Below are 26645 nucleotides of genomic sequence, written 5' to 3'. Positions count from 1 at the left end.
CCAATTCAATAAAACAATGTCCAACTTCAGCATATGGATTTTTTTTTCTTACATAAGTCTTAACATACCGCACAAAAAAAGAAAGACACACCTGTTTTCCACCGTTCGATAGCTTTAGTAACTGGCCAAACTTGCAGTTTACTGGTGCAACTGTTGCAGTTGCCACGCCTAGACACTGTGTGTATGTGTGATCTAGCATACAGACATTACGAAAAACAAAACAAAACAAACAACATGATAGTTCAATACTAAGTGAGTATATCATGTCTGTGCAGTATTTTAAAAAAGGAGTGCAGGGATAGAAACCATACTCCATTAAGCAACGAATAACCATCTACCATCCCCGTTGGTTTCCATGAGAGTAAAACAAAAGTTGTGAAATATACTTTTCTTTCCAGGAAAGGCTGACTTCCATTTGATTATAGCGCCACTTATCATCGTCTCGTTTTTCCTTGTTGATATGCACCATGGAATAAGATTGTAAAAAAAGATGAGATACAAGTACAGGGAAGATAAAAGTGTGATCTCTTTTCTTCTGCGCTTCGTACATAAAATGCTACTTCACACAGAAGTTTACAGCTTGTTTTCACCACAGACAGGCTCTCAGGTTATTTGAAAAAAAATATATGTATATTGAAAGAAGATTCCAGATAAAGAAAACCATCTTCTTGGATACTCTCAGCATTGACGACGGTGTGGAATTATCTACATACCCTTTAACAGCAGGGCAGCCCCACTGAATGATGCTCTCTATTTGTTGAGATTTGCTGTGAAAACTACGCTAACAGCACTCTTACTGAGTCCCGCAGAGTGACAGACGCAGAAGCAAGGATATCGAGCGTCAGCTTCAACCAATCCATGATGACTTCCTCTGCATTCTTTTGAAAGAAGAAAAACAATTTTAGCCTCCATGACAAATCCCTGCTCTTCCACTGTTTAAACGCCTCGGTGGTGGGTTCGAGGGCTGGTCACTAAGAATGCAGGGGATAAATGCCAAGAGTGAAGCTTGTAAATAGTTTATATTGTTGTTTTTAAGATTTCTATCCAAGGTTTTTATTTTTTCATTTATTCCCAAATAAGAGCGACAAAGATATACCCTGTAATTATTGGTCAGTAATCCTCTTACGGAGCTAAAGAGGTGGAAGAAGCTTGCACAGGGCGGAGGACCGTCCCTTTCTGGAGACTTGGATGGAGAACAGCCGTAGGTGGCTTTAAATCACACTGAGGATTAACTCATCGTGGAGGCTGAACTGGGGGAAGTGCTAGGTGCAGCGGTACAAAGACCTGTCTGCTGAGATTTGATCTGAGTTCCCTATCTCAGCCACTTGATCGCTCTCACTGCAGAGACGTTTGCTCAGCTAAATAGAGCAAGCTGGCTTAATGCGGAGAAAAGCTCCCGTAGTTGTAAGGCTCGCCGAAGGAGGATGGCTCCATCTGCACTGACTGAAAGGGAAAAACAAGCAACTGTGTCCTGTGAAGGGCTTTTCGAGACCTGCTTTGGAATCTGACTGTCTCTGCATCGTTCGTGTTGGATTTTTTTTTACAAGGCGCGTCTGTGGATTCAAAAGGCACTCGTATACAAACCTATGGTATTTTGTTTGAGCGCAGGGGGGAAATGGGCTGTGCGGAGTTGTGCGGCAAGAAAACCAGCACACCTTGTATTGACACTGAATATCGTGAAAATCTGATGGAACAAAACAAAACCAAAGCATGGGGAAAAAATGAGGAGTGAGAAGACTATATTTCCCTGACGCTCAGTAAACTGAGCAGGGCTGATGTTCTTTCTGCAAGGTAAACTTTCCCTTTTTATAACATTTGCCTGTGATTTTACCTTTTTAGGAGGTATACGTCTCTGTCAGGTTATAGTCAGTCAATACTGAATGATTTGCTGGGCATTGCGTGTTTGATTTTTATCAACCAAATGGCTGTCTTGATGACAAAGGTGTTCACGTTTTGTTACAGGGGATCTGTACGATCGCAAAAGGCTTTTCGGGGTTTTATCCTGGTATTCAGGTACACTGCAAGGTCAAACAGCGTTTTCAAGGCATGCATGTTAAGAGGTAGGCTGCTATTGCAAAATATCATTCACTGTACTTGGCTGTATATGCGACTGTCACGACAGTTCTCTAAAACTGTAAAGAGATCTAAAGGTAAATTGTATATAACGACAGCTCGTATATTTCCTTTGCTTTGTGCTGCGTTGGGGATTATGCTTACGCGTATACCACTGCCTATTCCAAAACTGCGTTGTCTGTAAAAATGGGGTGTTTAGCCCAACAACATGGTGAAATCAAGTACAGTCTACCTGACTCAAATTACACTGGTATTTTCTGCCTAAGTGCATAAAACCATACTAAGCTTTAGGAATGTGCATTGTTGATCGTCGATACTGGTTCAGATCACAGTACAGAAAAGACACAAGAAAAAAAGACTGACCTCAATTTTACAATTTTAAAGTCTAAAAATGTTTTGTGGTCTGCTGCTGATTTGTGGATTTTGGTTAAAAAGAAAGTATCTCAGAAAGAAATTTGTACATGTCAACATTGCTTATACAATATATATATATATATATATATATATGATATATGATTAATTCATAAATTCATTATTCTGTGGTTTTTGTGTTTCAGCCAATGCAAAACACAGTTATTTAGGTCACTTCAGTTGTACATTAACTCGTAACTAGTTTGTTTTGAAATGTAATTTATTATTTGGTATGACATAATAAACACCCTCCTCCCTAGTTATTTATTTATTTATTTATTTATTTATTTATATGAGATTATTGATAAATGCGCCGTTCAGTCATGTTAAAACTGTGATAATCAACGTCAGTACCTTTTTTTAAAAGGGTTCAAACGTGTTTGGCGAAATAGCATAATATTAACAAGATCAAGTACTTTCAGACAAGCTTTATACATGTTTCTCCTGTGGTGTAATCCATGAATTATTAAATACTTTAATGCTTTGTTTTTTCTCTATTAGGACAAACGAAATAAAGCAGTGAAGACTTTAACGATCCTTTGTACCCTAATGCAGTTTTAAGGCAGTAACGGACGAGATAAATGGCATCTAAACATATAAAGTAGAACAACAATCCAACAAATCCAGTTAAATGGTTAAATTGACTTTAAGGTCAATCCACAAAGTCTGAATTTTATCCTGAATTATTATTATTATTATTATTATTATTATTATTATTATTATTATTATTATTATTATTATTATTTAAGAAATCCTTAATGACAACATTTCAGACTCTCAGATCTGCAGCCTCAGCCTTCAAGCACCTAAACTGCAGCACTACTTTAGCTGGCTGGTGGTGCTATAATTCAATTTATGATCTATCCTGCAGCTTCAGTGGCAGAAAAGGGCTTTGATACCTTTTGCAGCTGAATAACCTGAGCTACAGGCCAAAGGGAGTCAGCACTATCTGGGATTATAAACTTCAAAGGTGACAGTTCTATCTCTTGCACAGAAAGGCAGTAGTCCCCAGACTAAAGTGTTTAAGTGGCTCAATCTGGCTAACGATGGCAGAAAGGTCATTCTCTTTGGCTGCCAAAGATGTTTTAAAATCCAAACAAGTTTGGGTGCCTACCTCATTTATCAGATTAGAAAGAGAGCAGTACTGTAATGAAAACACACCAATTGGAAGGACTTCAGCAAGATTGTCTCACTGTGGAGTACGCTTGCTTTCATCCATGTTGCCTGCTGGTTGGAGCTAAAAAAATCAAACAAAGCATAATGAGATTCCTATGGCTGGTGCAGTTTAATGAAAGCCAGACACTGTTGAGCAGGATGCCCTAGATTACCATACTCCCTGCTTAAGCGCTAAGTGAGCTGAGCAGACCAGTTGTAAGACTCTTATTGGCTGCTGTCTATGTGTATTTAGAACACCAGGGCTTTTGCAGATTGAAACACAGAAAAAATGGGGCTACATTAATAATACATTTGCTGGCATTATGACAATGAATTCAAGAAGTTATTAATTTGTTTTTGAGTTTCATTATTCATTTTTCTTCATTGGGTAGTTTTTTGCAAAGGTTATGAAACCATAGCAGAAGGCAAAATATGTGTGGTGTAAGTGGACTCAGATTGCCTAATATGATATGACTTACAGATGTGCTGTGTCTTAAGATCCTGTTGATTTGTAAACAGGCATTTGTGTCTTTTGCTTCACTATTAGTATTGTATAATTGTATAGGAAATAAACTAATCTCGAAAGAAACATGAATGCATAAAGATTCATCACAACATTATTCTACACTGTTACACTAAAATTGATCATTCAGGCAATCTCATTTTTAGTTGCTTTGATACCAAAGATGTGACAAATGTGATGACATCATTACAGATATAGTCATTTGCAAATTGCTGTCATCTTGTCGATGGTAATAAAGGTGTAGCAGGGGTATGTTTTTTTTTAATAATACGATATTATGCAACTTTTCATAATCTGTTATTTTATTTGGGAATTAATTTAACGGTGAATGTGTATTGCATTATTAACATATTGTGTAGTTTGTGTAATTGAAGCATGCAAACTGCGATGATGTAAAGTTATGCCTGTCACATAAATAGCAATATATATATATTCTCACTTCCAATGCTGCAGGCTAAGAAATTATAGCATTGATCTTATGTATTCTATGTATTTTTGGTTAAAATGCAGGGCATTTGCACTACCAATAGGTGGCACTCAAGCTATAAATATACATTAATAAACAGCGTTGCTAAATGTATAATGAGGAACAGTTCATTTAAAGGGATAGAAGTAATTTAGCATATCCAATGCAGTAGTGATCACAAATGAACCCACTGGAATGTCTTCTGTGTTAAAAGCAAATAGATTTTCACTGCAGCAGTGCACCACTGAAAGAAGCTTGTTAAGAAGCTAAATAACAGTTAATTAGTACAATACTAATATGTTGTCCTAATGCTGATTGATATTTTGCACATTTGGTGCATATTTACATATCTACAACAATCAGTGAGTTAAGAACATGACAATGTTGTTATTGATATTCTTCCTCACTCTTTTAAACCTAATTTTTTTTGGGGGGGTGGGGGGGGGGGGGTTGGGGTGGGGGGTGGAGGGAGGGGGGGGGGCAATGGCAAACTGCTTTTCAAACCCTCAAGATTTGTATTTTGAATAGAGAATAATTTCCAGTAATATAAATAAACAATTGACTGAAGAGTGGCAGTAGTAAAGAAAGAAAGCACATGCTATAAAATTAAATAATAATAATAAAAAAACAGAAGATGTACAAATCACTAACACTCCATGGAATATAATATGTCATAATAAAACACTGACAATTACACCACCAATCCACACAGTTCAATGAATCGTTATAGAACAGCAACATATGCAAAATAATCTTGTGAAATCTAGTAATTTACAGTATAATTGTTTTTGTTATTATTATTATTATTATTATTATTATTATTATTATTATTATTATTATTATTATTATTATTGTACATGGTGAACAATACACGGTGGTGGCGCAAGACACGTGTGCTCTATAATAGGATTAGGTAATGATAAAAATGCTAACCTCGGTTTTGTTTTTAAAAACAGACTCTACCAATAGAACTGTGGGATTTGTTGTTTTGTTTGTTTTTAAATAATCCTAAACGTGAATATCTTTTTTTTTGTGTAAAAACTGGGTAAATGCAAATGGTTCCTGCTGTTATGTGGTAACTACTATGCAATTACATGGAAATTGCTTTGTAAACTATGGTACAGCCCATTTCCATGTATTTATACACTTAGAACACTGGTATGCACCATGTAAGATCAAGAAACCATTGGTAGTTACACAGTTATTACCTTGTTATTAGATGTCCTCAGTTTAAGGAAAAAAATGTTGAGTCTTGATCTACAAAATATGATCAGGATAGTAAACCTTATAACAGAGATACAAATGAAGACCACTTATTGCTTAGTCAAGCCACAGCTATCTCAGTTCAGAATACAGAGAGCACAACCTGCTGCTCTTTGCCCCCCCCCTCTTTCTTCTCCCTTTGCTGAACCATCTCTCCATATCTGCTGCCGTTCTTTTAAAGCATGTGGCCAGGGGTTAATTGACAATTAATAAATCCATTTACATCTGACCACATTTCACACTTTTTTTTTTATTTATTTAGTCGTTGCCAATTATTTTTATTATTTTCTCCCAATTTGGAATGGTCAATTATTTTTAGGCTCAGCTCACCGCTACCACCCCTGCGCTGACTCGGGAGGGCGAAGACGAACACACGCTGTCCTCCGAAGCGTGTACCGTTAGCCAACCGCTTTTTTTCACACTGCGGACTCACCATGCAGCCACCCAAGAGCTACAGCGTTGGAGGACAACGCAGCTCTCGGGCAGCTTACCTGCAGGCCCTGGCCAGACTACAGGGGTCGCTGGTGCGCGGTGAGCCGAGGACACCCTGGCCGACCTAAACCCTCACCCCCCCCGGGCAACGCTCGGCCAATTGTGCGCCACCCCCTGGGAGCTCCAGTCCACGGTCGGCTGTGGAATAGCCTGGACTCGAACCGGCGATGTCCAGGCTATAGAGCGCATCCTGCGCGTTTACTGGATGCGCCACTCGTGATCCCCCATATTTCACACTTTTTTAATTAACATGTGGCAGTGCAAACAGCGGCCATCTTGGCTCCAAGCTGTCTTGTCTCCCCCCCCCCCCACCCCCCAGAGACTGCATTTTGACAGCAAGAAACCCTTCTGAAAGGTTTTAGTTTGAGAGGATGACAAAATTTTCAAAAGAAACCATATTGAGAGCTCCACTGGGCTAAGTCTCATATTAAAACACTGTTTTGATTGTTTAGATAATAACAGTCAAGTAAAATTAAAGTAGTTCAATCAAATTAGATACATATAAAGAAACCATGAGATCATGAATGAGCAGCAAAGATCACTGAACCTAACTTCTAGGGCTATGGGTCTCACTAAATTGGCAGCAGAACAAGTCTGATATATTTTTGCTTCAGTAACTTATGAGCATGAGTAAGCTTCACAAAAACACTTAGCTGAACGTAGCTCTGAGTAGCTAAATGTATGGAGACTGCCTTACCCTTAATCCACAGTAGGATTGTTGAGTACCTATTAAGAACAGGGTCGATTGCAATCCGTTGCAGTAGCCCTGCAGTGCTATTCCTTGTGCTGTAAGGATCTGGAGCTTCACTGCAGGAACCTGTCTCAAATGCTGTCTATCACCTTTCCAAAAGTCCTTAAGGCCATTTTCAAAATTAATTCGGGAGACGTAAAAACAGAGGTTTAACATTTTATCAGTGAGTGTCAGTTATTTCATAACATTTACAATATTACATGATTTCTATCCAACCACAGAGCACAGAACAAAAATAAATAATCCATGAATCAGTAGCAAACTTGTCTTATCCAATCAGAAACACCTCCTTCAATAAACTGCCCACTGTTCAAACTTACATCAGATCTTTTTTCATCTTACCTAACATAAATATGTAATAGAATTTGTTTTTTATTTAATTCTGTCAACTTTCTACACTTGTATTGACTTTAGTGCCCAATCCATCTAATATACAGACATGTGCAATGTACTACGTGACCATGGCTCTTGAAAAAAGCTTAATGAATAAATGTCAATGATGCTTCGTATTCAAAGGACAATATAATCAAAAAGAAGACAGAAAGCACTGCCACAATGTGTTAGGATGTGGATCCTGATAAGACTTTTCAATCACACATTTTGTTTCGAATTTCTGACCAGCTGTGGCAGACGATAAAACAATGCAACACATGCCTTTCTTTTGATGAATAGGGATACTCCTCTTAATGACAACTTTCATTGAGCATGTCCAGTATGAAATCCTTACTGACATGAAAGCTTTTAAAAAATATTTTCTACAGTAACGATGGTCATTTACATAAGTGGCAGTGATAGCATTTTACATGTCACCAGGCAGGAACCAAGACCATTTATTTTGGTCTGCAGTTGGAAGGATGCAGCCAAATGCACTTGTCAAAATGATGAAAAATAATAGAAACCTTAGTAACCGGAGCTCACTATATGTGCAGTGTATTCTGTCCCTGTCTCTCTGTCTCTGTCTCCTAGATTGTCTCTACAGACAATCCTGTTTGCCAATACAGTACATGATCAAGCATAGTTTTTGCTATTGGCTACACTGGCAATTAGTTACTCTATCGGTCTTTTGTACTATAACCCCTTGACGTCACATCCCAACTCAGGTGTGACATTCTTGACTGTTACAAATGCAGTAACCATTTATGAGGTCAAATTTAAATCAAATGTCCAACCCAGTCATTCTACATTGTGAAATAATAATATATAACCGTAAGGGAGGATTAAAAGATGGTATTAATATGACAGTATGGTATGATATCCAGCTTGTAATTTAAACAGATTTGGTTATGTGGTGCCTCTGTTTGTTATGTTTATGGCATTTAAAAAAAAAACCTCAAAATTATAAAGGATCTGAAACTAATGCAGCACCGATATACACTTATTGCTATGATATTATACCTCAGATGGAATGCGAGAGGAATGGTGTTGTCTGAAGCCACTGCATCTAACTACAAAGGGGGAAGATATCATGGAAATTTTGTTAAGCATTTCGAAGAACAAGGAGCTGACATGAAAAATATTTTTGTGTAACCACTGACGGTGCTGTTCTAATGGTAGAGAAGCAAAGGGGACTTGTGAAGCTATTGGATGATCATATTGGCTGCCTGATTGTCAGATTTTACTGCATCATCCACCAGGAGAGCCTTTGTACTAAAATTTAAAATGTCCAGATTAATGATGTGATGAATACGGTGGTGAGTACAAACTTTAATGTTGGGAAATTGGTCTGGAATATTTCTTTGCTTGTGTTTTGAAATGTTTGAGGTTTATCTATCCATAATATTTGCATCTATTAATCATTAGATCATTCAAGCGGTTTGTAGGGTACAGCCAGATGAAGCTGAGAATATACTTGTTGTAATTGGAATTGTGAGGCACAGTTAGGATTTCCAAATCCAACTCTCACAGATGGAAGACGTTACATTACATGTGAATGTCAAATGCAAAGTACATAAGGGGAAAATAGAAATCTGTAAGTATACTTAATAACATCAGGAGTCAGGCTGAGAATGCAGGAGACAATGCACAACAAATAAAAGAGACAATCAAAGAGTTTGGTGCTTTCTTAAGCCCATGTGTTTTATCTCCCTTTACTATCCCCCTTGGGTGAATCTGACCCATGCCTCTCAGTAGACTACATGCTATGTTCAGTGGTTACATGTTAAGGAAAGCTGCAGATTTGAGGTAAAGATGTCAGTTTCAGCCCCCGGCAGTGTCCTTAAAATTCAAGTGGGGAAGCCAGATGATCAAACATACAGGAAAAGGGCATATCTGCACAGCCAGCAAATGAAGATACCTCAAATACAGTTACCTTTAAAAGAAGCAACTGAACCAATGGGTTCAATACACAAAGCTTTTACTCATGAGTTACTTTTACTCTGTTTTAATGAATTTAACATGGACAGCCATGACAGTGAATGTACACTGCCTGGCCACATTATTAGTACCTGTAACTAATCTTGTGTTCTTCATTATAATATTCATTATAATATTCTTCATTCAAAACTTGAAATATAATATCATAAGCAGGATGTGTTTCATACAGTACAAACATCATCAGGTTCAGCTTCATGGTTTAGTGCGCTGACCCAGCATACAGAATATCATGCTAAAAAAGATCATGTTAATTCTGGCATTCTGTATGGAAAGTTCCTTCAGACAAATTGGTAATTTAACTACCGGTAGTTTGAGTAGTTTGAAGAGGGCAGGACAGTTTCATGCTTAAAGCTTCATGCAAAATCCAATCACAAGTTTCTACATTTGTCTTTTATTTAAAAGAAACTGTCAGTGAAGTGAAAGCTGAGAAATTAACACGTTCTTTGTAGCTATGTTATGTACTGACAATTCATTGTTTTTCAGTTGTTTTTTTTTTGCTTTTATTTCTCAACGTATATGTTGCAAGCCATGGGAATGCGGTTTGAATGTATATTTATTCTCACAAATAAATGGGTGAACCAATTCTAATGTTTGGTTATTTATTTAAGAACTGGGTAGTGCCGATGAATAATATTGCATGGAGAACTGCTGTGAAGAATAATGAGATGATGCACTACATAACAAATCTGATGATGCAGGTATTTTTGATGTTCAGTGGTTAGGAAACATTAATATTCAAATTCAGTTTTCATACCATTCTCGTTACAGTTGAACAAGTTCGGAGATGACAGCTCCACTGTGACCTCAGATTAAATCCTGACAGCAGCTTGGGGTGGAGAAATAGGTTGTCAGGAGGCATTGATATCTGACACTTTTAGTTCTGGGGTTAGAGTGATTGTATGGCATACCATCTTATTCTTACACATGGGTGATTCAAATTGAAAGGAAGGCTAGCACTCATTTTGTTTGAATGTACATTTATATTCTCTACACTTAAATTGCCCTTCAAGAATATTAAGCAAACCTACATGACTAAATTTTTTTAAACCTGGGCGGTATTCATAATAGATTTCTTAAGCAAATGGGCAGTTACCTAACAGAGTTACATTTTGAGGATAGCAAAATACATGAAATGGATATTGGGAAGGAAGGTCCCTATCTTCTTAAGGAGGCTGTGGCTTCAGAATTAAAGAAATAATGTACTTAATCTACTTTGTGAAGATCACAAGATAAATGATCTCAGGATCTCAACATTTGAACATTGTTATGACACAAGATAATTTATTTGGAATTCTATGGAGTTTCAGCACTTTTATTCTTGTTAAGCATAGTAATACAGTATACACTATAAGGGCAGCAGTTTCTTGAATCCTTCATACGTGATACAGGATGGTGATTTACCTGTGATTCTCTGCTCATAAAAAAAATCAATTACAATATCCTTTAATGGCTCATTTTGATACAAAGGAGTACAACAGTTTTGACTTATTTCTGATTATGTGCATTCATGCGTAATCCTGTTTTTGTATTACATCGATACAGATTTACAAAGCTCCAAGTTTGCAGTTTCTTAATGAAATAAAAAAGTTTGAAAACTTGGCTCTCAGTATCATTAATGTACAACCCCTTTACTATAAGTGTCTCTTAGAAAGGGGTCTACTTCTAATAGGGTGATAATGGGGATATTTTTCTTTATTAAACAGATTTGATTATTGTACACATTTAACACATATATAGAGTTTGTGTTTTTATGCATTGCACACTATGTCAGTAATTGAAATACAAGAGTGATGCATTGATTGTGGAATTGAATCAATTTGGATTCACCTCTGTTGATATTACAGCAGACACTTGACCTTCATGCGATAGTAGCTTGGTTAAGGTAGTAATCTTTGTGCTGAACATACAAGTAAGCAAATGCATTTGCAATGCAATCAACTTGTGCACAACATTTACAGATGTATGTTGAATGACAGAATGGGTTTGATGTGCAGTGGCCTTTAGCCATGTGTATAAGCTATTCCCCTAATTTACTGCAGTACATTTATGCACTAGAATCCTGTATACAACCATCTCACATTGTACAATGATTGGCCAACAATTTAGAGAATGTAAGTGAGAATTCCCCAAGTCAACAATGTATGCCAATCCCTGTTGTCACGTGACGTGATCCACTAGCCCTACAAAATAAGCTGTGTGGCTGTATTCACCAATGTGTCGGTCTCCTGGGTGTTCCTGTAAAGCACAACTCTGGTCGATCTAGCCCATTGTGACAAGCAACAGATGTTCTACAGTGGAACAAATCACAGAAACCTTTAATACTTGACAAGACACACCTGTTCTGAACAATGCACCGGAATACTATTCCTGTCTGCAGAAAGTCTGTAACCTGTAGTTTAGATAGTGTATCCATAACAGTTTTCCTGTTGAAAGAGCCAAATTGATATTTACTACTGTCCTTGCCTGATGTGCTTTGGTTTTAATTATTGAGAAATTATGGAGAGCAATTTGCTGAATTAAGTAAAATGGATGACAACAGCATTTTTTTATAACAGTCATGGGAAAAGCCCCCAAATAAAAATCAGGATAAAGGTAAAGTAAGTAAATGTTTATGCTCCCCGTTCCTTATTCACATTTAAACTACAATTATCTTGCCCTACAAAATACCAGTTTTCTGTAAAATATAGTAACATCAGTAATAAAACAACATTTAAATTTGTGATGTTAGGAGTCCAACTCTCCTTTCTTCTTTGGCACAGTTGAACATTTTAAGAAAATACATACCAGTACACTTCTGTTGTTTTTTTCCACTATTTTTGTTATTTTTTCTGCTCTGTATTTCATAATATTCTCAAAAACCACCAGATTTTTTTTTATTCCCATACTGCTCAGCAGCATATGGGTTTAGCAGGATTCAGCGTGCTGAGTCTCTATGGACTTGTACCACTGCTGCTGGCTCTCGTATAATCTACAGCAGGAGCAGCTAACTCTATGCTAGAATGATTTACACACACTTCAGACAGCCAGATGACCAGCCATTTTAGGCTTAAACCAGTAAACTCATACTACTGACTACTTTTGCTGACAACTGTGTATACACAGGACACCAGTGCTGCCTCAGAATGTGTTTACATTTGTTTATTTTCATTCTCAGCTTATTTAATAAACACAAGGCTTCACGGTGATGTATTGTCACTGCAGTGTGGCACATGCTTGTAATTGCTAGTGAATTAGACTATGAGACACTGATTTTCAAGTAGGGAATGTGATTGATGGTGACTACATCTGCCCCATATCGAACTCTTGCCCCTGATGGTAGAACAACATGGGGAATTAATCTTCCTATTGTGTGCATTGGAAAGTATTATCTCACTCAAACATAAAAATCAACTCAATTGTTAATTACATTAACATTGATACCTTTCTTATTGCCACCCAAATAAATTACAGAGTAACAGAATGATGTCTTACTTGAATAGTGTTTCCAGACATTACTGTGGACCTTATTTTAATCTAGGTGGAGTTCTACAGTAGCTGAATGTGCCTTACAATATGGTAAAGTAGTATGCATAAATAACCCGAATAGTACAGCACATGGAGGGAACGTTGAACAGGACAATTTAGTTTTTTTTTTTGCTTTATTTCTCGACGTGTTTGTTGCAAGCCATGTGGTTTGAATGTATATTTATTCTCACAAATAAATGAGTGAACCAATTCTGATTGGTTATTTATTTAGAACTGGGTAGTATCGATGAATAATATTACATGGAGAACTGCTGTGATGAATAATGAGATGGTGCTGCATAACAAATCTGAAGATGCAGGGATTTCTGATGCGTGGTTAGGAAACATTAATATTCAAAATCAGTTTTCATACTGTTCTCGTTACAGTTGTAGAACAAGTTCAGAGATCACAGCACCACTGTGACCTCAGATTAAATCCTGACAGCATCTTGGGGTGGAGAAATAGGTTTTAACGTGTGCTTCATTAGTGGAGATTGTAAGTATTGGAGTTGGGTGTGCAATGGCATACGAGGAGGTGTTAGATCTGGTTTAGATGCCTGAGCACTTTATTAAGTCCGCTAACAAACAAGGGAATCAGTGTTACCTTGTAGTCAAAATCTTCTCACAGTGTGGTATCTTGCGTGGATGGGGTTGTGGGGATAAAGAATGGAATTATATGGGGATCTACAGTATTTCAATGATCTAAAATTGGTGAATCTTAACACTAGCACCCTTTAAAACTGATCCTGCCTGTGTTTCCCCCAGTGCTGCTTCATTGAACCCTTATTAACATCACTAATGGAAATGTTTGCAAACAGAGTGGAATGAGTTCTGCAAATAAATAAATAAATAAATAAACAATTTTCTGCCAAAACATTAACCGTTTAGATTAAAATATTACGTAGAAGGTGTCTTGGACAGTTGTCACTCAAAACAGCAAATTGAAATTGGAAACATGCATTTTCATTACAGATACATTTTTAAGCTATCAGCTAAGATACTGATTGGGTGCCATTTTGAGTTGACACAATCAAGTACAGTTTGTTGAACCACCACATGCAACCTTCTTATAAGCAGGAGGGAAAAAAAAAATCAAACTGAGCCATTATTGCCAGGTAATGCACATGAGCTTTCATTCCCTGCTCTGGATTAATTCCAGCATGCAATTTCGGGTTCATTATCTTTTCATATGACCTCGATTTGTTATTAAGAGACATCAGATAGGAATTTCCTTTAAAAACTAGACTTCTCATCAAGCAGGCTTTTGATCTCTTGAAGTCTGAAGGTAAAAAGCTTACCACTTGGATACCCAGCACCACTTGCAGTAAGGACTCGATTACAGGAGAGCTTATGAAAATCAGCAATTCATAACTAACTATTCCTAGTCCTATATAAATACTTCCTCATAAGAAAGTATTTTGCAAAGCCTCCATCTGAGTATACAGAACTTATCTTACATTTTAAGCAGAGCTTGCATAGGAGGGTTATGGGTGGTTGCTAATTCTAACTACTGATTTTTAAATCCTTACATTAGCATTTGGGGCAGCATTGAGACACAGCATATATTATATATGTATTCACGATATTAACGTGTGATAATATATTCTGACAAATTTTCTATACAATATATTACATGTTTTTTTTTTCTTTATTTATTTATAGATTGGAGTAGTGGATCATAATATTCTTGGTGCATATCATTGCATGGAGAAACCAAATCAAAATGATTACAACATACAAGAGACATTTCAGTGAAGAAAACAATACATATATATGAAAAAAAATGTAGCTGGAGGGGTTCTCTTGTTTCTCCCACTGAACAAATGTATGAGATTTCTGCAAGTGTTTTTCCCCCTTGTATTTCATTTTCTTGCCTTTGACGTTTTCTTAAATTCTTCTGTTCTTGGTCTTAACGTTGTATATTTACTCTCTTTTGTCAGCACATTTACTTTTTCTGCAACCTACAGTACATGCATGACATTTAAGCAGAAAAGTTTGACCCAATATGTTTGTTTATAAATTGAGATATTGGCTTACATGCAGGAAAAATACATTTTCAGTCAATATTTCGGATAACACTCTTGACCACCTTTGTGAATAACTAAAACAAATCAGTTAATAGCAATTTATTATCAATACCTCATGTTGGAATTTCTTCTAGCTAAGGTGCCTTTTCAAATTTACTTCAAACATCTTGAGGCCTACCGATGTAAATCAATGAATCATCCGCAAACGTTCTTTGAAGATCACAGTTTATGTTACATATTCCGCTTGATCTTTCTATGTGTTTTGTAACAAAGCCTTTGGCCAAGGCTCATTTGGGCCCTTTAAAATAGCAGACCTAAACACAGAACGGTACTTTTTGTGCACTTTTAATAAACCAAAAAACAAAACAAAAACAAAACAAAAGCTTGTCTCCATGGAGACCTAGACTAAACACAGCTTGCCTTAACTGAAGGGTTGGGACGGCTCATCCGTTTTCCCAACAAAACCACTCTTAACTTTTACTTACACCAGACAGCTAAGCTGTTTACCGGTCACACACATGTACTTCAGGTATAAACACACAATACCTTATCTGCTAGACACTCCTTGGCTGCATACACAATGTTTCTCCTGTTACCGGCTCCCTGGCATTCATCACACTAATGGAGCTTCAAACTCTCTTTTTATATTCTGTGGCTGTTCCCAATTAGCACCAATTATGTCATTTAGGAACAGCCACATTATGACATGTATTTGGCAGGTATAGGAATTAACCTCATCCCTGTCAGCCACCACCAAAACACACACCTCCAATACGTTATTGCCCTGCCAAAGTTTGTATTATATAAATATAAGTAGTATATTTAACAATGAAAGTGTTGAAAGTTGAAAGTGTTACATGTATACCACTAAAGTTATATTCATTCCCATCCGGGTGTTGAATAAGAAACATTTACCCTTTCCTGGCATTCTTTTGCAAAGCTGCCAATGCCACAGTTTCAAAGCAATGTATCACAGAAACCATTACAGGTGGTGTCGAGAAGATATCTACCTTTTCACTGACACACTGTTTAAAAACTTCTGGATATATCAGTGATACAATATTGTTCACATTTCCATATTACTTCATGTTTAGAAACCATTCGATCTGATATGACATATCCTTTAGATGCCATGTTTTTGTTCATTTCTAGTTACGAATGTAAACACATTATCCATGTTGCGAAATACATTTAGTAAGAAAGGAAAGGAACTCTTTTTTTTGACAGCTAGCAATAAAAATACTATGATGGAAAATGTAGCATGGAAGCCACAGGAACTGTTCAGAATACCAATTCAAGTTATGATTGGCATGTCAGTTCAAATTACTTAATTTATTAAGGTAGAGATAACATTGAAATAGTAAGTTCCATCCAGATTAAAAGAGCGTAGTAATCAGTAATACCTGCTTACATGAAGAACTGCATTTCTTACACATACACAGACACATTCAAAAATAGCGTTCAAGAAAACAGGATTTGCAGTGAGGGACAATTGGATGGAATTGTGTGCAAAGTTAAAATTCCATCTGCATTTAAGTTCAAATCATTTTAAAAAAGAAGAATGAAGCCATATACTGAATTCAGGGTCTTTTCCCCCAGCACAGCGAGTGCACTTCAGCCAGCCAGCCGACCGTGAACGTTCTGAATGAATAATAAAACCCAGCAGTATCTTCCATTTTAGAATTGTTTTGTGATGCCTTTAAGTTTAAACAGTAAAATTAAATTGTGCCTGCCTGAGAGTTCAGTAAAGTGAAACGATGAAGGGCAGGGGATGATAAATAGCAACTAGCTTGTGCTGAGGAAATGTTTATTTTACCTGCCAGACACAGGGCATTAAATAGGAACTTAGGCTGACTAATGTCTGACTGCCTTCCACCCTTTTAGTTAGCCATCAAGGAAACTTTATAAATAACGAATATCTTGTTTAAACCTTAAGCTTCATTTGATTCACTTTGTGCATATGTCGTAATATTTTTCTTCCACTACTTAATTATTATTATAGGCCATTCTTACTGCTTTATATACTTTCCGTATTATGTCATTTGAAATTATTTGAAATCTCATTGCGTCCTATTTTGGGAACTCCTTTCTGTCAGCTATTGAAGGCAGCAGGTTACATATTAGAGATTCTAATATGAAAAACAAAAGTAGAAAGCATTTGAAACATAATGTATTGCTTATTTTCTATGACCAGGATTATTAATTCTCTACATTCTTTCCCTTTTTTGCAGGTGTTTGAACCTGACTTACAATGGAAAAACTGCTTTTCTATCTGCTGGTCATTGGCATGGCAGTTAAGGCCCAGATCTGTCCAAAGCGCTGTGTCTGTCAAAATTTGTCTCCCAACCTTGCAACACTCTGTGCCAAAAAAGGGCTTCTATTTGTCCCGCCGAACATCGACCGGCGTACCGTGGAGTTGCGTCTGGCTGATAACTTTGTTTCAAGCATCAAACGGAAAGACTTTGCCAACATGACCGGCCTGGTGGACCTTACCCTGTCTAGGAATACAATTAGCTTCATCACTCCTCATGCTTTTGCTGACCTCCGCAACTTGCGGGCCTTACATCTAAACAGCAATCGATTAACTAAGATTTCCAATGATATGTTTAGCGGTCTCTCCAACCTCCATCACTTAATTGTAAACAACAACCAGCTCACCCACATCTTCTCAGAGGCTTTTAATGATGTTTTGGCATTGGAAGAGTTGGATATATCCTATAACAACCTGGAAACCATCCCTTGGGAAGCCATTGAGAGGATGGTTAGCTTGCACACACTCAGCCTGGATCACAACATGATTGACTACATCCCTGAGGGAACTTTCTCCAATCTCCACAAGCTAACACGCTTAGATGTTACCTCCAATAAACTCCAGAAACTCCCACCAGATCCACTCTTCCAGCGTGCTCAGGCTCTGGCTACATCAGATATCATGAGTTCTTCATCTTTTGCGCTAAGCTTTGGGGGGAACCCATTGCACTGCAATTGCGAACTCCTTTGGCTGAGACGGCTCACGCGGGAAGATGATTTAGAGACCTGTGCCACACCGTACCATTTAACAGGACGCTACTTTTGGTCTATCCCAGAAGAGGAGTTCTTGTGCGAGCCTCCACTCATCACCCGCCATACACATGAGATGAGGGTTTTGGAAGGCCAACGGGCTACATTGAGATGCAAAGCCAGAGGGGACCCAGAACCAGCTATACACTGGATTTCACCTGACGGCAAGCTCATCTCCAACTCTTCCAGGGCACTTGTTTACGATAATGGGACGCTTGACATCCTTATCACCACTGTGAAGGACACAGGCTCTTTCACGTGCATCTCTTCCAATCCAGCTGGGGAAGCCACTCAAATAGTGGACCTGAACATAATCAAGCTCCCCCACTTGATTAACAGCACAAATAACATTCAGGACCCTGACCCTGGTTCCTCAGATATATCCACTTCCACTAAATCTGGTTCCAACACAAGCAACAACACAGGGGACACAAAGATAAACCAGGACAAAAGGGTGGTGACTGCAGAGGCAACCTCATCAACAGCCCTTATTAAATTTAATTTTCAGAGGAACATCCCAGGTATCCGCATGTTCCAAATCCAATACAATGGCACCTATGATGACTCCCTTGTTTATAGGTAGGACTTTTATTGGAGTGTATCTTGTGTACTTTCCAGGATGAAATCATCTTTCATTGATGTATTAATCCACTGCCTTCCGGGCCATTATTAAGGGTGCTAACACTTATTCTGGCCCTATTGCAACATATCAGAGACATATACTGCAGAGTTTGTCGTTGTGTAATGCACTTTTCTGTGTTAATGGTAACAAATAAAAAGGGGGTATTACTTATCCCAGTGCTATTCTGTTGCAGGGTTTAAGATGATCTTTAATCATATTATGTCATTTTATTAAATAGCTTGCTGTGTGGAATAGGGTACTGTGTGCAAGTTTCATGAAACTGATCTCAGAGCTTATTCCATTTTAAAAAATAAATCAGAGGTTATCAAATTTGGTGTAGGGTGTAGAAAAATCAATCACCATTTGCAGTCCATCTGTCTGGTATTTGCAGAAGTGATGTAGATCAAAGTATGTTAACTGCTTACACTTAGAAGACTGCTAATGTAATAGCCACACTTTTCAAAGGTAATTTGTCATTTTCATTATTGTGAAAAGACTGACATCTTGGATGTTTTGGACTGCTGAACAAAGTAATTAACAGTCCTGTCAATGACATCTAGAAGCTCACAGGGCATATCGTGTGAAGTTGCCAGATGTGTTTGGAGGTTTCATGTTCAGCTACTGGAAAAACTAGGCATTCTTATCCAACAAAAACATTGAAAAAGACATCTAGTCAACATGTTTGTTATTGATTTTTTTTTTTTTTAATTTAGCACTATGGAGTGTTCAATAGGTATACATGATGTTTAATGAATAGGTAATCATGGGATTTTTTTGTTAAAGAATTAAATGAATATCACTTTCTTTTACAAACTGACTTTAAAACATTCTTTAAATAACTCATGGACTCTATCTTGTTTTTGTGGACATTATTTGTTGGCTCAAGATCTTTTAAATGCAGCATATTTTTCTCATTTTCAAAATTCTTGTGACACACTGATTCTGTAGTTCTCTGGTACCTTATCATAAGTGTAAATTGGATTCAATTGCCATTGAAGTCACTGGTAAAAATAGCAGCACAAAGTCTTGTGATGTTGAAATGACAGTGAAACAGAACTAGTTCTAATGGAGAATTATTAAGTTGTTTTTGTAACCGTTTAGGTCTTTTTCTATGTTTATATTGATTACTTCCAAATACATGCTTAGTTTTATTAATCATATAACTTAATATTCTAATAGTAGGTCTTCTTTCTTTTCCAGAATGATCCCTCCCACAAGCAAAAACTTCCTTATTAATAACTTGGCTGCGGGAACTATCTATGACCTGTGTGTCCTGGCTATCTATGATGATGGTATCACCTCTCTCACTGCAACCAGGGTTGTGGGTTGCATCCAATTCACAACGGAGCAGGATTATGTCCGCTGTCACTTTATGCAATCTCAGTTTCTTGGTGGTACAATGATTATTATTATTGGTGGGATCATTGTGGCATCTGTACTTGTCTTCATCATCATCCTGATGATCCGGTATAAAGTGTGCAACAGTGGGGATCCAAACAAGGCCACAAAGGTCAGCAACATGCACTCCCAAACCAATGGGTCCCAAGGCCAGGGCTGTGGGGGATCACTACCCCCCTCAAACTCAAAGCTGGCCTTGGGGCAGGAGGAAAGTGCCCAGTGTCACAAGGCTCTCTACAGAGACACTGTGACACAGTCATCAGAAACCTGCTCCATCCCCGATTGCTCCACCACTACCTCTTTGGTGGCTCAGAACTGGACCTCCAGCACGTCTGGCTCTCCAAAGCCAAAACGTAAGCCTGGGCCAAAGTCATCTGCTGAGCCCAAGATTGATATTCTGCCCAACGCCGAGACTCAAAACACAAACCGTAATAACTCCACAGCGTTGCAGCAGCAGCCCAGCCGTTCCCCTCTGATCCAGCCTAAGCAGAACCCATCTTTTAAAAGAGCACAATCCAAGCCCAATAAATACCTTACCCTACCAACAGAGAATCTGAGAGCAAAACGCAGGTATTCTCTAAATGAAGACTTTTCTAAGTACAACTACTACATCAATTCCCAAAATCTGGGAAGCTTGTGTTCTAAACGGAGCCTATCAATGAATGGCATGTTGTTGCAGTTGGAAGGCTCCGATAAAGATAGTGGGAAAGCTACGTTCTCAAGTTCGGAGTGGATACTGGAAAGCACTGTGTGACACATTATTTTTTTGCATCTTTTTATTTATTTAGTTTAGTTTTTTTTTTAAAGCTAACAGTGAAGGGATGTTTGCCTTGCAGGAATTTGGAATTCCATACTTGTCTCAGCTTATAAATGCTACTTCCAGCAGGGTTGTCAATAAACATCATTGTGCCCATGTGGCATTGTGACAGCAAGCAGACAGCAGCATTCCTAATAACAATGAAATCAATAATAATGGAAAAAAACAGAAATGCCGCAAGAGAAAAGCACCAGTGCCTTCCCTTGCATGAAGATTGACTTCCTGATTTGGCAGCAGGAGGAACAAAATGCAAATAGGTGTGTGCTATGGGGGTCTAGGTGTCCAGGGGGGTAGAGGGTGTGGAAAGATTTCACAAAAGGCCTTTTTACAAAGGAAATGAAATTTCCTGGATATTATAGTAAAAAAGAGACTTGTTACGGGATGTCTTATTAAATTGGTATTTTTTAAAGAAAAAGTCAAGTTTTCTTTAAGTGACATTGATATTGCCATTATTTTCAGGCAAAAAAAAAAAAAAAAAAAAAAAAAAAAAGAAAAACCCTGTACAGAAAAAAGAAACAACAACTGCTGTGTTGTTATGTTGTGTAAAATAAAATATGAAATAAGTATACATAAATGGTGTCATTGTGTTGAATATGTTTAATTATTGAGAGGTAGTTCTTGAGAAAATAGTTTTCTGAAAGGATTAGTTTAGGTACCATTTTTAATTCTTATGAAGATTGGATTTAACTATAACTTACTTGTCACTTTGACAAATAGATAAATTCACATTTTCCCAAGAGTGTGTTATTTTTAACTACTTGAATCCCTTATTTTTTAAGTACATCAATCCTGGTGATTATATTATGGTGGTGCAACCTCAATTCCAACGTATGCCTCAACTGTACTGATTGAAAAATGTACAATGGTATATACCATATTTCTTCGAATTTATGACACAGCCCAAATTTCCCACTCTCAACTTCAGGGGAAAAAAATCAAATAAAGATGCATTTACTCATATAGGAAAACGACGTATGGAGGCAGTTTGCAGCTGTCTGCTGTCACACAGAGCATTACAGTTATGCGCTGCTTCTCATTTCCACTTGTGATTACTCACACAAGTTTTTCTCTCTTTTTGTGAACTGTGGTATTTCTTGGCAAGTAGGAAAATACAGGGGTCTTAGAACTGAAGCTAATAAAGAATCGCTGAAATTGTAAAAGCTTCTCTTTGAATTCCTCTGGAAGCTAATGACACTTTGTGACAGGGAGGACCCTGTCGCTGGTTCACCTGCGCTGCTGCTGTGGTAAACAGGAAGGCTTGCCAGGAGATGAGCTGATCGGGAGGTCCTGATTGGCTGGGGGGCATGCCCTGGGAGCCTACGCCTTTTTAAGAACACAGCAGTGCCAGTTCACGGTTACTGCACCACGGGCATAGCTACACAGACTGGCACTGAGCGAAAGTTTGCTTTGTTTACATTGAAGAGGAGAGCGTCTACTCCACAGGATAACTACTATGGAACCTATTGTTGGTGATTTTGGCTATTTTAGTACACGCATCACTATACTGTACTCGAATTTAAGACGCAGGCCATTTTTGAGAAGAAAAATTGGTTTAAAAAGTGCGTCTTAAATTCAAAGTAATACGGTATATGCATAGACAACAGTATAAACACAATAAAAGAATGCACTTAAATTGAAGCTAGGACGACAATGTTCAGCACAGCTGCAGTCTTGCTATTGTTCTCTCTTGACTGTGACAGAGCATTCATTCTAAGAACAAAACAAGAAAATGTCATGGTTATCCCTCCATATACAGTACATATAAAACAAAAATCACATGAACCAATACAAAATATACTTTATGAGATCTAATGTATATGTATCGGCAGTTTCATGAGCGTGAGACACACTCATTTGCATGTTATCTCACTCTGTCACGCGCAGCCTTGTTTATAAACATTGAATATCTCACTGTTGAATATGAAGATCATAGAGTGGTTCTAGGTTAACGAAAAAGTAATATACCTGTATATGGGAGTTTTAAACTAAATCCAATTTTGTCATGCAAGATTATACAAAACCTGTATAACTATAAACAACACATCTTCCTTGGACAGTGGCGAGTGTTGCTGCTGCTTAGTGTTGCTTCATAAATCCTGGTCCTCCCAAAAAACAACTTATAGAGCTCATTAGTTTATCAGTTCTTACAGGAATGCATTCAGATTTAGTCCAAAACCCAGACTGGACCACAAAGTGACCCTGTATATTAATTTCTAAACTGTGTAGTTCCTGGGAGCTGCAAAGCTATGCACCCATCAATACAAACATACAAACATACTTGATTTCTTACCTGCAGATTAACACACACTAAGTTGATATCTGTGTCACGGCAGCTTTGATTGCTTATCTCTTTACCGGTTTTGGATCTCATTACTGATAAGATACGAACTGATTATGAGGGGTTTTTTTTTCCCACTTCCATTATTGATTATCATTATCGTGTATAATTAGCAATGCAGGGTCGATCTCTCTACTGTATATCTGTAGCCCAACATCAACAAAACCCCACTCTTTACATTGCTGTAAAGGATCTGTTGAAATAACCACGTGCAACTGACTGAAACATGCCATACCACAGCATGGAATGCAATCCAGGAATTAGTACAAGCTTCTTTATCTCCATCCACAATCTGAATTAGTTTGCCTTTCCATAGCAACTCTAATGCCCAGGCTTTTAAAGTTAGATACATTTTAAAATGTCCACAGTAGCAATATATTGAACATTACAGGGTATTATTATTATTATTATTATTATTATTATTATTATTATTATTATTATTATTATTTTGTATTCTTTCAAATAATATTTTTTGTATAAAAACATGTATTTTGTCTACTTTTAAATTAATAACAAATAGCTTTGTACTTAGCAGTAATGGCAATTATATCATGTTTGTGTGCGGCCCTTCTAAGTTTTCAGCTGCTAACATGGCTCCATATTAGTTAGCAGATGGGCCTTCATGAATACCTGTGTATATAAAGTATGCATTCTCTCTATTCTAGCAACCCTTCCTTGTTTCACACTGTTAACAGCAGTGTGGTCATTATACTCAACGGACTGCTTAAACGACCTTCCCATGCCATTCTTAAGTTTTAAAACACCCTCGGTCATAAGTAGCTTTGCAGGAATCACTGTATCTCTATGCAGTATTTAATACATGGAATTCCTAGCTCAGAGCTTCAAAAGGTGTAGTCCCAGAATGTACTGTGCATCGTTTTAGTGCTTTATATTACTTGGGACATAAACCAATTTAGTTCAGGGCTTCAAATCCAACCTTTATGCATTACTGTAAACAATAGAGACAGCACATAATCTGACACAACAGATTTAAGTATTAAGTCTTAATTACCCTATTGCACATGTACTGTACAGTGCAAAGTGGTCCTACCAGGTCAGTGGTTACCTCACAGAATATTGCCTTTTTACAAAATATCTATTTAGTCAACTTTATGTACCTTGTAAGGACAGGGGAGAAATGAAAATGATAAAATCCTGTTGTTGCTTAATAATGCAATTTTAAAAAGTTATAATTAATCTTAAAAACAAGTCAAGTGATCGACAATATTTACAAATAATAAAAGCAATGCAATACGCTGTAAAAACTGATACATTGTGTTTATTTATTTTATAGGATAAGAATATATTTTATAAAGACATGCATTCAAATTTAAATGAAACAGATAAAATTGGCTTGTGTCCCTGCCACAGCCAGCCATATGAAGTGTTGTTAGCATGCAAATACCATGTCCTTGTGAAGGCTGGTCTCTATGTTCCCTCCATTTCATGTCCATGCCCTAATCTAAAATGCTAAATGTAATTTGTCTTACAAGCTAATGGAAGGGTTTGATGTTATTATTTTCCCATCATACAGCTAATGAAAATAAGTTATTAAATGCACTGGGGCGTGCATGTTGCTACTTGCTTTTAGATACCCAAATTGCAGTGTGCAGGGAAGCAGCCACCATGGCCCAATGCACCAACAAATACTTTAATCATGTTTTTATATATACACTTCTTATAGATTTTAGAATTAAAGAAAGCGGCTGAGTGTCCTGTACTCCATTCACACAACGATATGACGGCTCAATACAGGCACTAAAGCTGCATTTTTATCAGTGTGAATTGCCTATGCCAGCTCTAGACCACCTCTGGAGGTGCAGACAGTGTAAAAGGTAACATTGAACCGTGATAGTGACATCTTGCTTTAGTCTAAACAGCTCCTATCAGCCAGAAGTCTTTAACAATTTATATCCTAATATTAATTTGGGGTTACATTTAAAGTTAACAATAGACTATAATTTGAAAGGCCATTGGCCTATATACATTACTGCAGTAATACGACTACTACAACTACTACTAATAATAAGCTAAATCTACAAAAACATAAAAAAAAGTACCACACACTGTCTGTATGTCCAAAGACCAATGTGGCACTCATTTTGCTGGTCCAGTTTTACTCTACGAAGAATGGTACACAGTGCAGAAGGGGTCAAGGATGTACCCCCAGGGAGCCACTAAGTAGTCATGACAGCATGTTTTACACAAGACAGAGGTACCCTGTCTACAGATAGTTGCACCTTCAAAGTACTCAACTCAGTAAACTACCAAGCGAGTTCATTACAAACCTGATATTCAGAACAGAAGAATTTAGAATGCTTATCATTTGGAATTCCCATAAGCCTTATAACGAGTTTCCATGGTAACTGATAGGTAACCCGTAAGTAGCAGTTACCATCCCTACTGGGATAGAGTGGACATTTTCCATGGGACCCACTGTAGAATACTATAACCCGTGTACTGTGCAACTGTGTTTGTAATGCACAACCTGTATATAACATAGAAATTGTCCCAAAAGTTTTATTGTTAGAATGATGGTATAGTTTACTGTTAAAGTTAGAAGCTGGGTAGAAATATGATAATACAGTTCATTTTTGCATTAGCTAGTAGAATTTGCTGAATAACAATTTGGGGCTGGATAATCTTAAAATGTACCAATTCTGATGTACAGTAAAATACAAAAAACATGTATTATGTCTACTGTTGCCAGTTCATCAATATTGGATTGAATGTAAATGAATAAACAACTTTCATATTCTGCAGTTAACAACAGAAATAGGTTATTAAAAAAAAAAAAAAAAAACAGCCTTGTCAAAGTCGTTGTCAAAAACAAAATGTGTTACTGAGAATAATACATGCAAGAAATACACTAAAAGAGCCTTTAAATTCTCATTTTTTAAATACATTTTTAAAAATACAGAAAAAAACAACATTATTATTTCATCTATAATACATTATTCTTATTTCCCCTTTTCTTTCATGAAAAGAAATAGATACATTTGATTTTAACATTTAAAGAATGGAATGAAAACCAAACCGTAATCATGCATTTGATTTGTTTTTACTGTTTGGCACCTCATTCTTAAAGCTCTGTGTCATCCCTTTTTATTCTCAGTTGTGCAAAAATGCAGTACTGGGGGGGATTGTTAATTTGCATGCTATGGAACAGCTTGATGCTTTCAACTGGAGCAAAACAAAACACAGCACAAAACATTCTTCAAGCTGTCTGCTTTTTTGAAGGATTGAAATGCAAAAAAAAGGAAACAAAAACAATCTTGTTGTGTTTCAGCTACTTGGGAAGAAGCCCAACGTGTTTGTAAGAAAAAGGCAACATTGTCCCATTCAGCCAAACATGAAAAAAGCAAAAACAGA

At 37.2% G+C, this 26645-nt stretch overlaps 1 protein-coding gene across 1 annotated transcript; it reads left to right on the top strand.

Moving 5' to 3' along the window:
• The first annotated feature begins 819 nt into the window (after nucleotides 1-819).
• On the top strand, nucleotides 820-22333 carry LOC117422073 (leucine-rich repeat and fibronectin type-III domain-containing protein 5). The gene is made up of 3 exons (XM_034036714.3): nucleotides 820-1791; nucleotides 17270-18677; nucleotides 19921-22333. Exons 2-3 carry the CDS (start codon nucleotides 17290-17292, stop codon nucleotides 20870-20872), a joined length of 2340 nt encoding a protein of 779 aa, XP_033892605.1. The 5' UTR covers nucleotides 820-1791; nucleotides 17270-17289; the 3' UTR covers nucleotides 20873-22333.
• Nucleotides 22334-26645: the final 4312 nt, after the last annotated feature.

The sequence above is a fragment of the Acipenser ruthenus genome, chromosome 15 (assembly GCF_902713425.1).
Source record: "Acipenser ruthenus chromosome 15, fAciRut3.2 maternal haplotype, whole genome shotgun sequence".
NCBI classification, from domain to species: domain Eukaryota; kingdom Metazoa; phylum Chordata; class Actinopteri; order Acipenseriformes; family Acipenseridae; genus Acipenser; species Acipenser ruthenus.
Note: the sequence above shows the minus strand (reverse complement) of the source record. Positions and strands in the feature narration are given on the sequence as shown.

Excerpts from the sequence above, each read along its gene's own strand:
- LOC117422073 (XM_034036714.3), top strand. The coding sequence starts at position 17,290 with ATGGAAAAACTGCTTTTCTATCTGCTGGTCATTGGCATGGCAGTTAAG. Across the intron at positions 18,678-19,920 it reads GATGACTCCCTTGTTTATAG|AATGATCCCTCCCACAAGCA; the intron begins GTAGGACTTTTA and ends TTTCTTTTCCAG.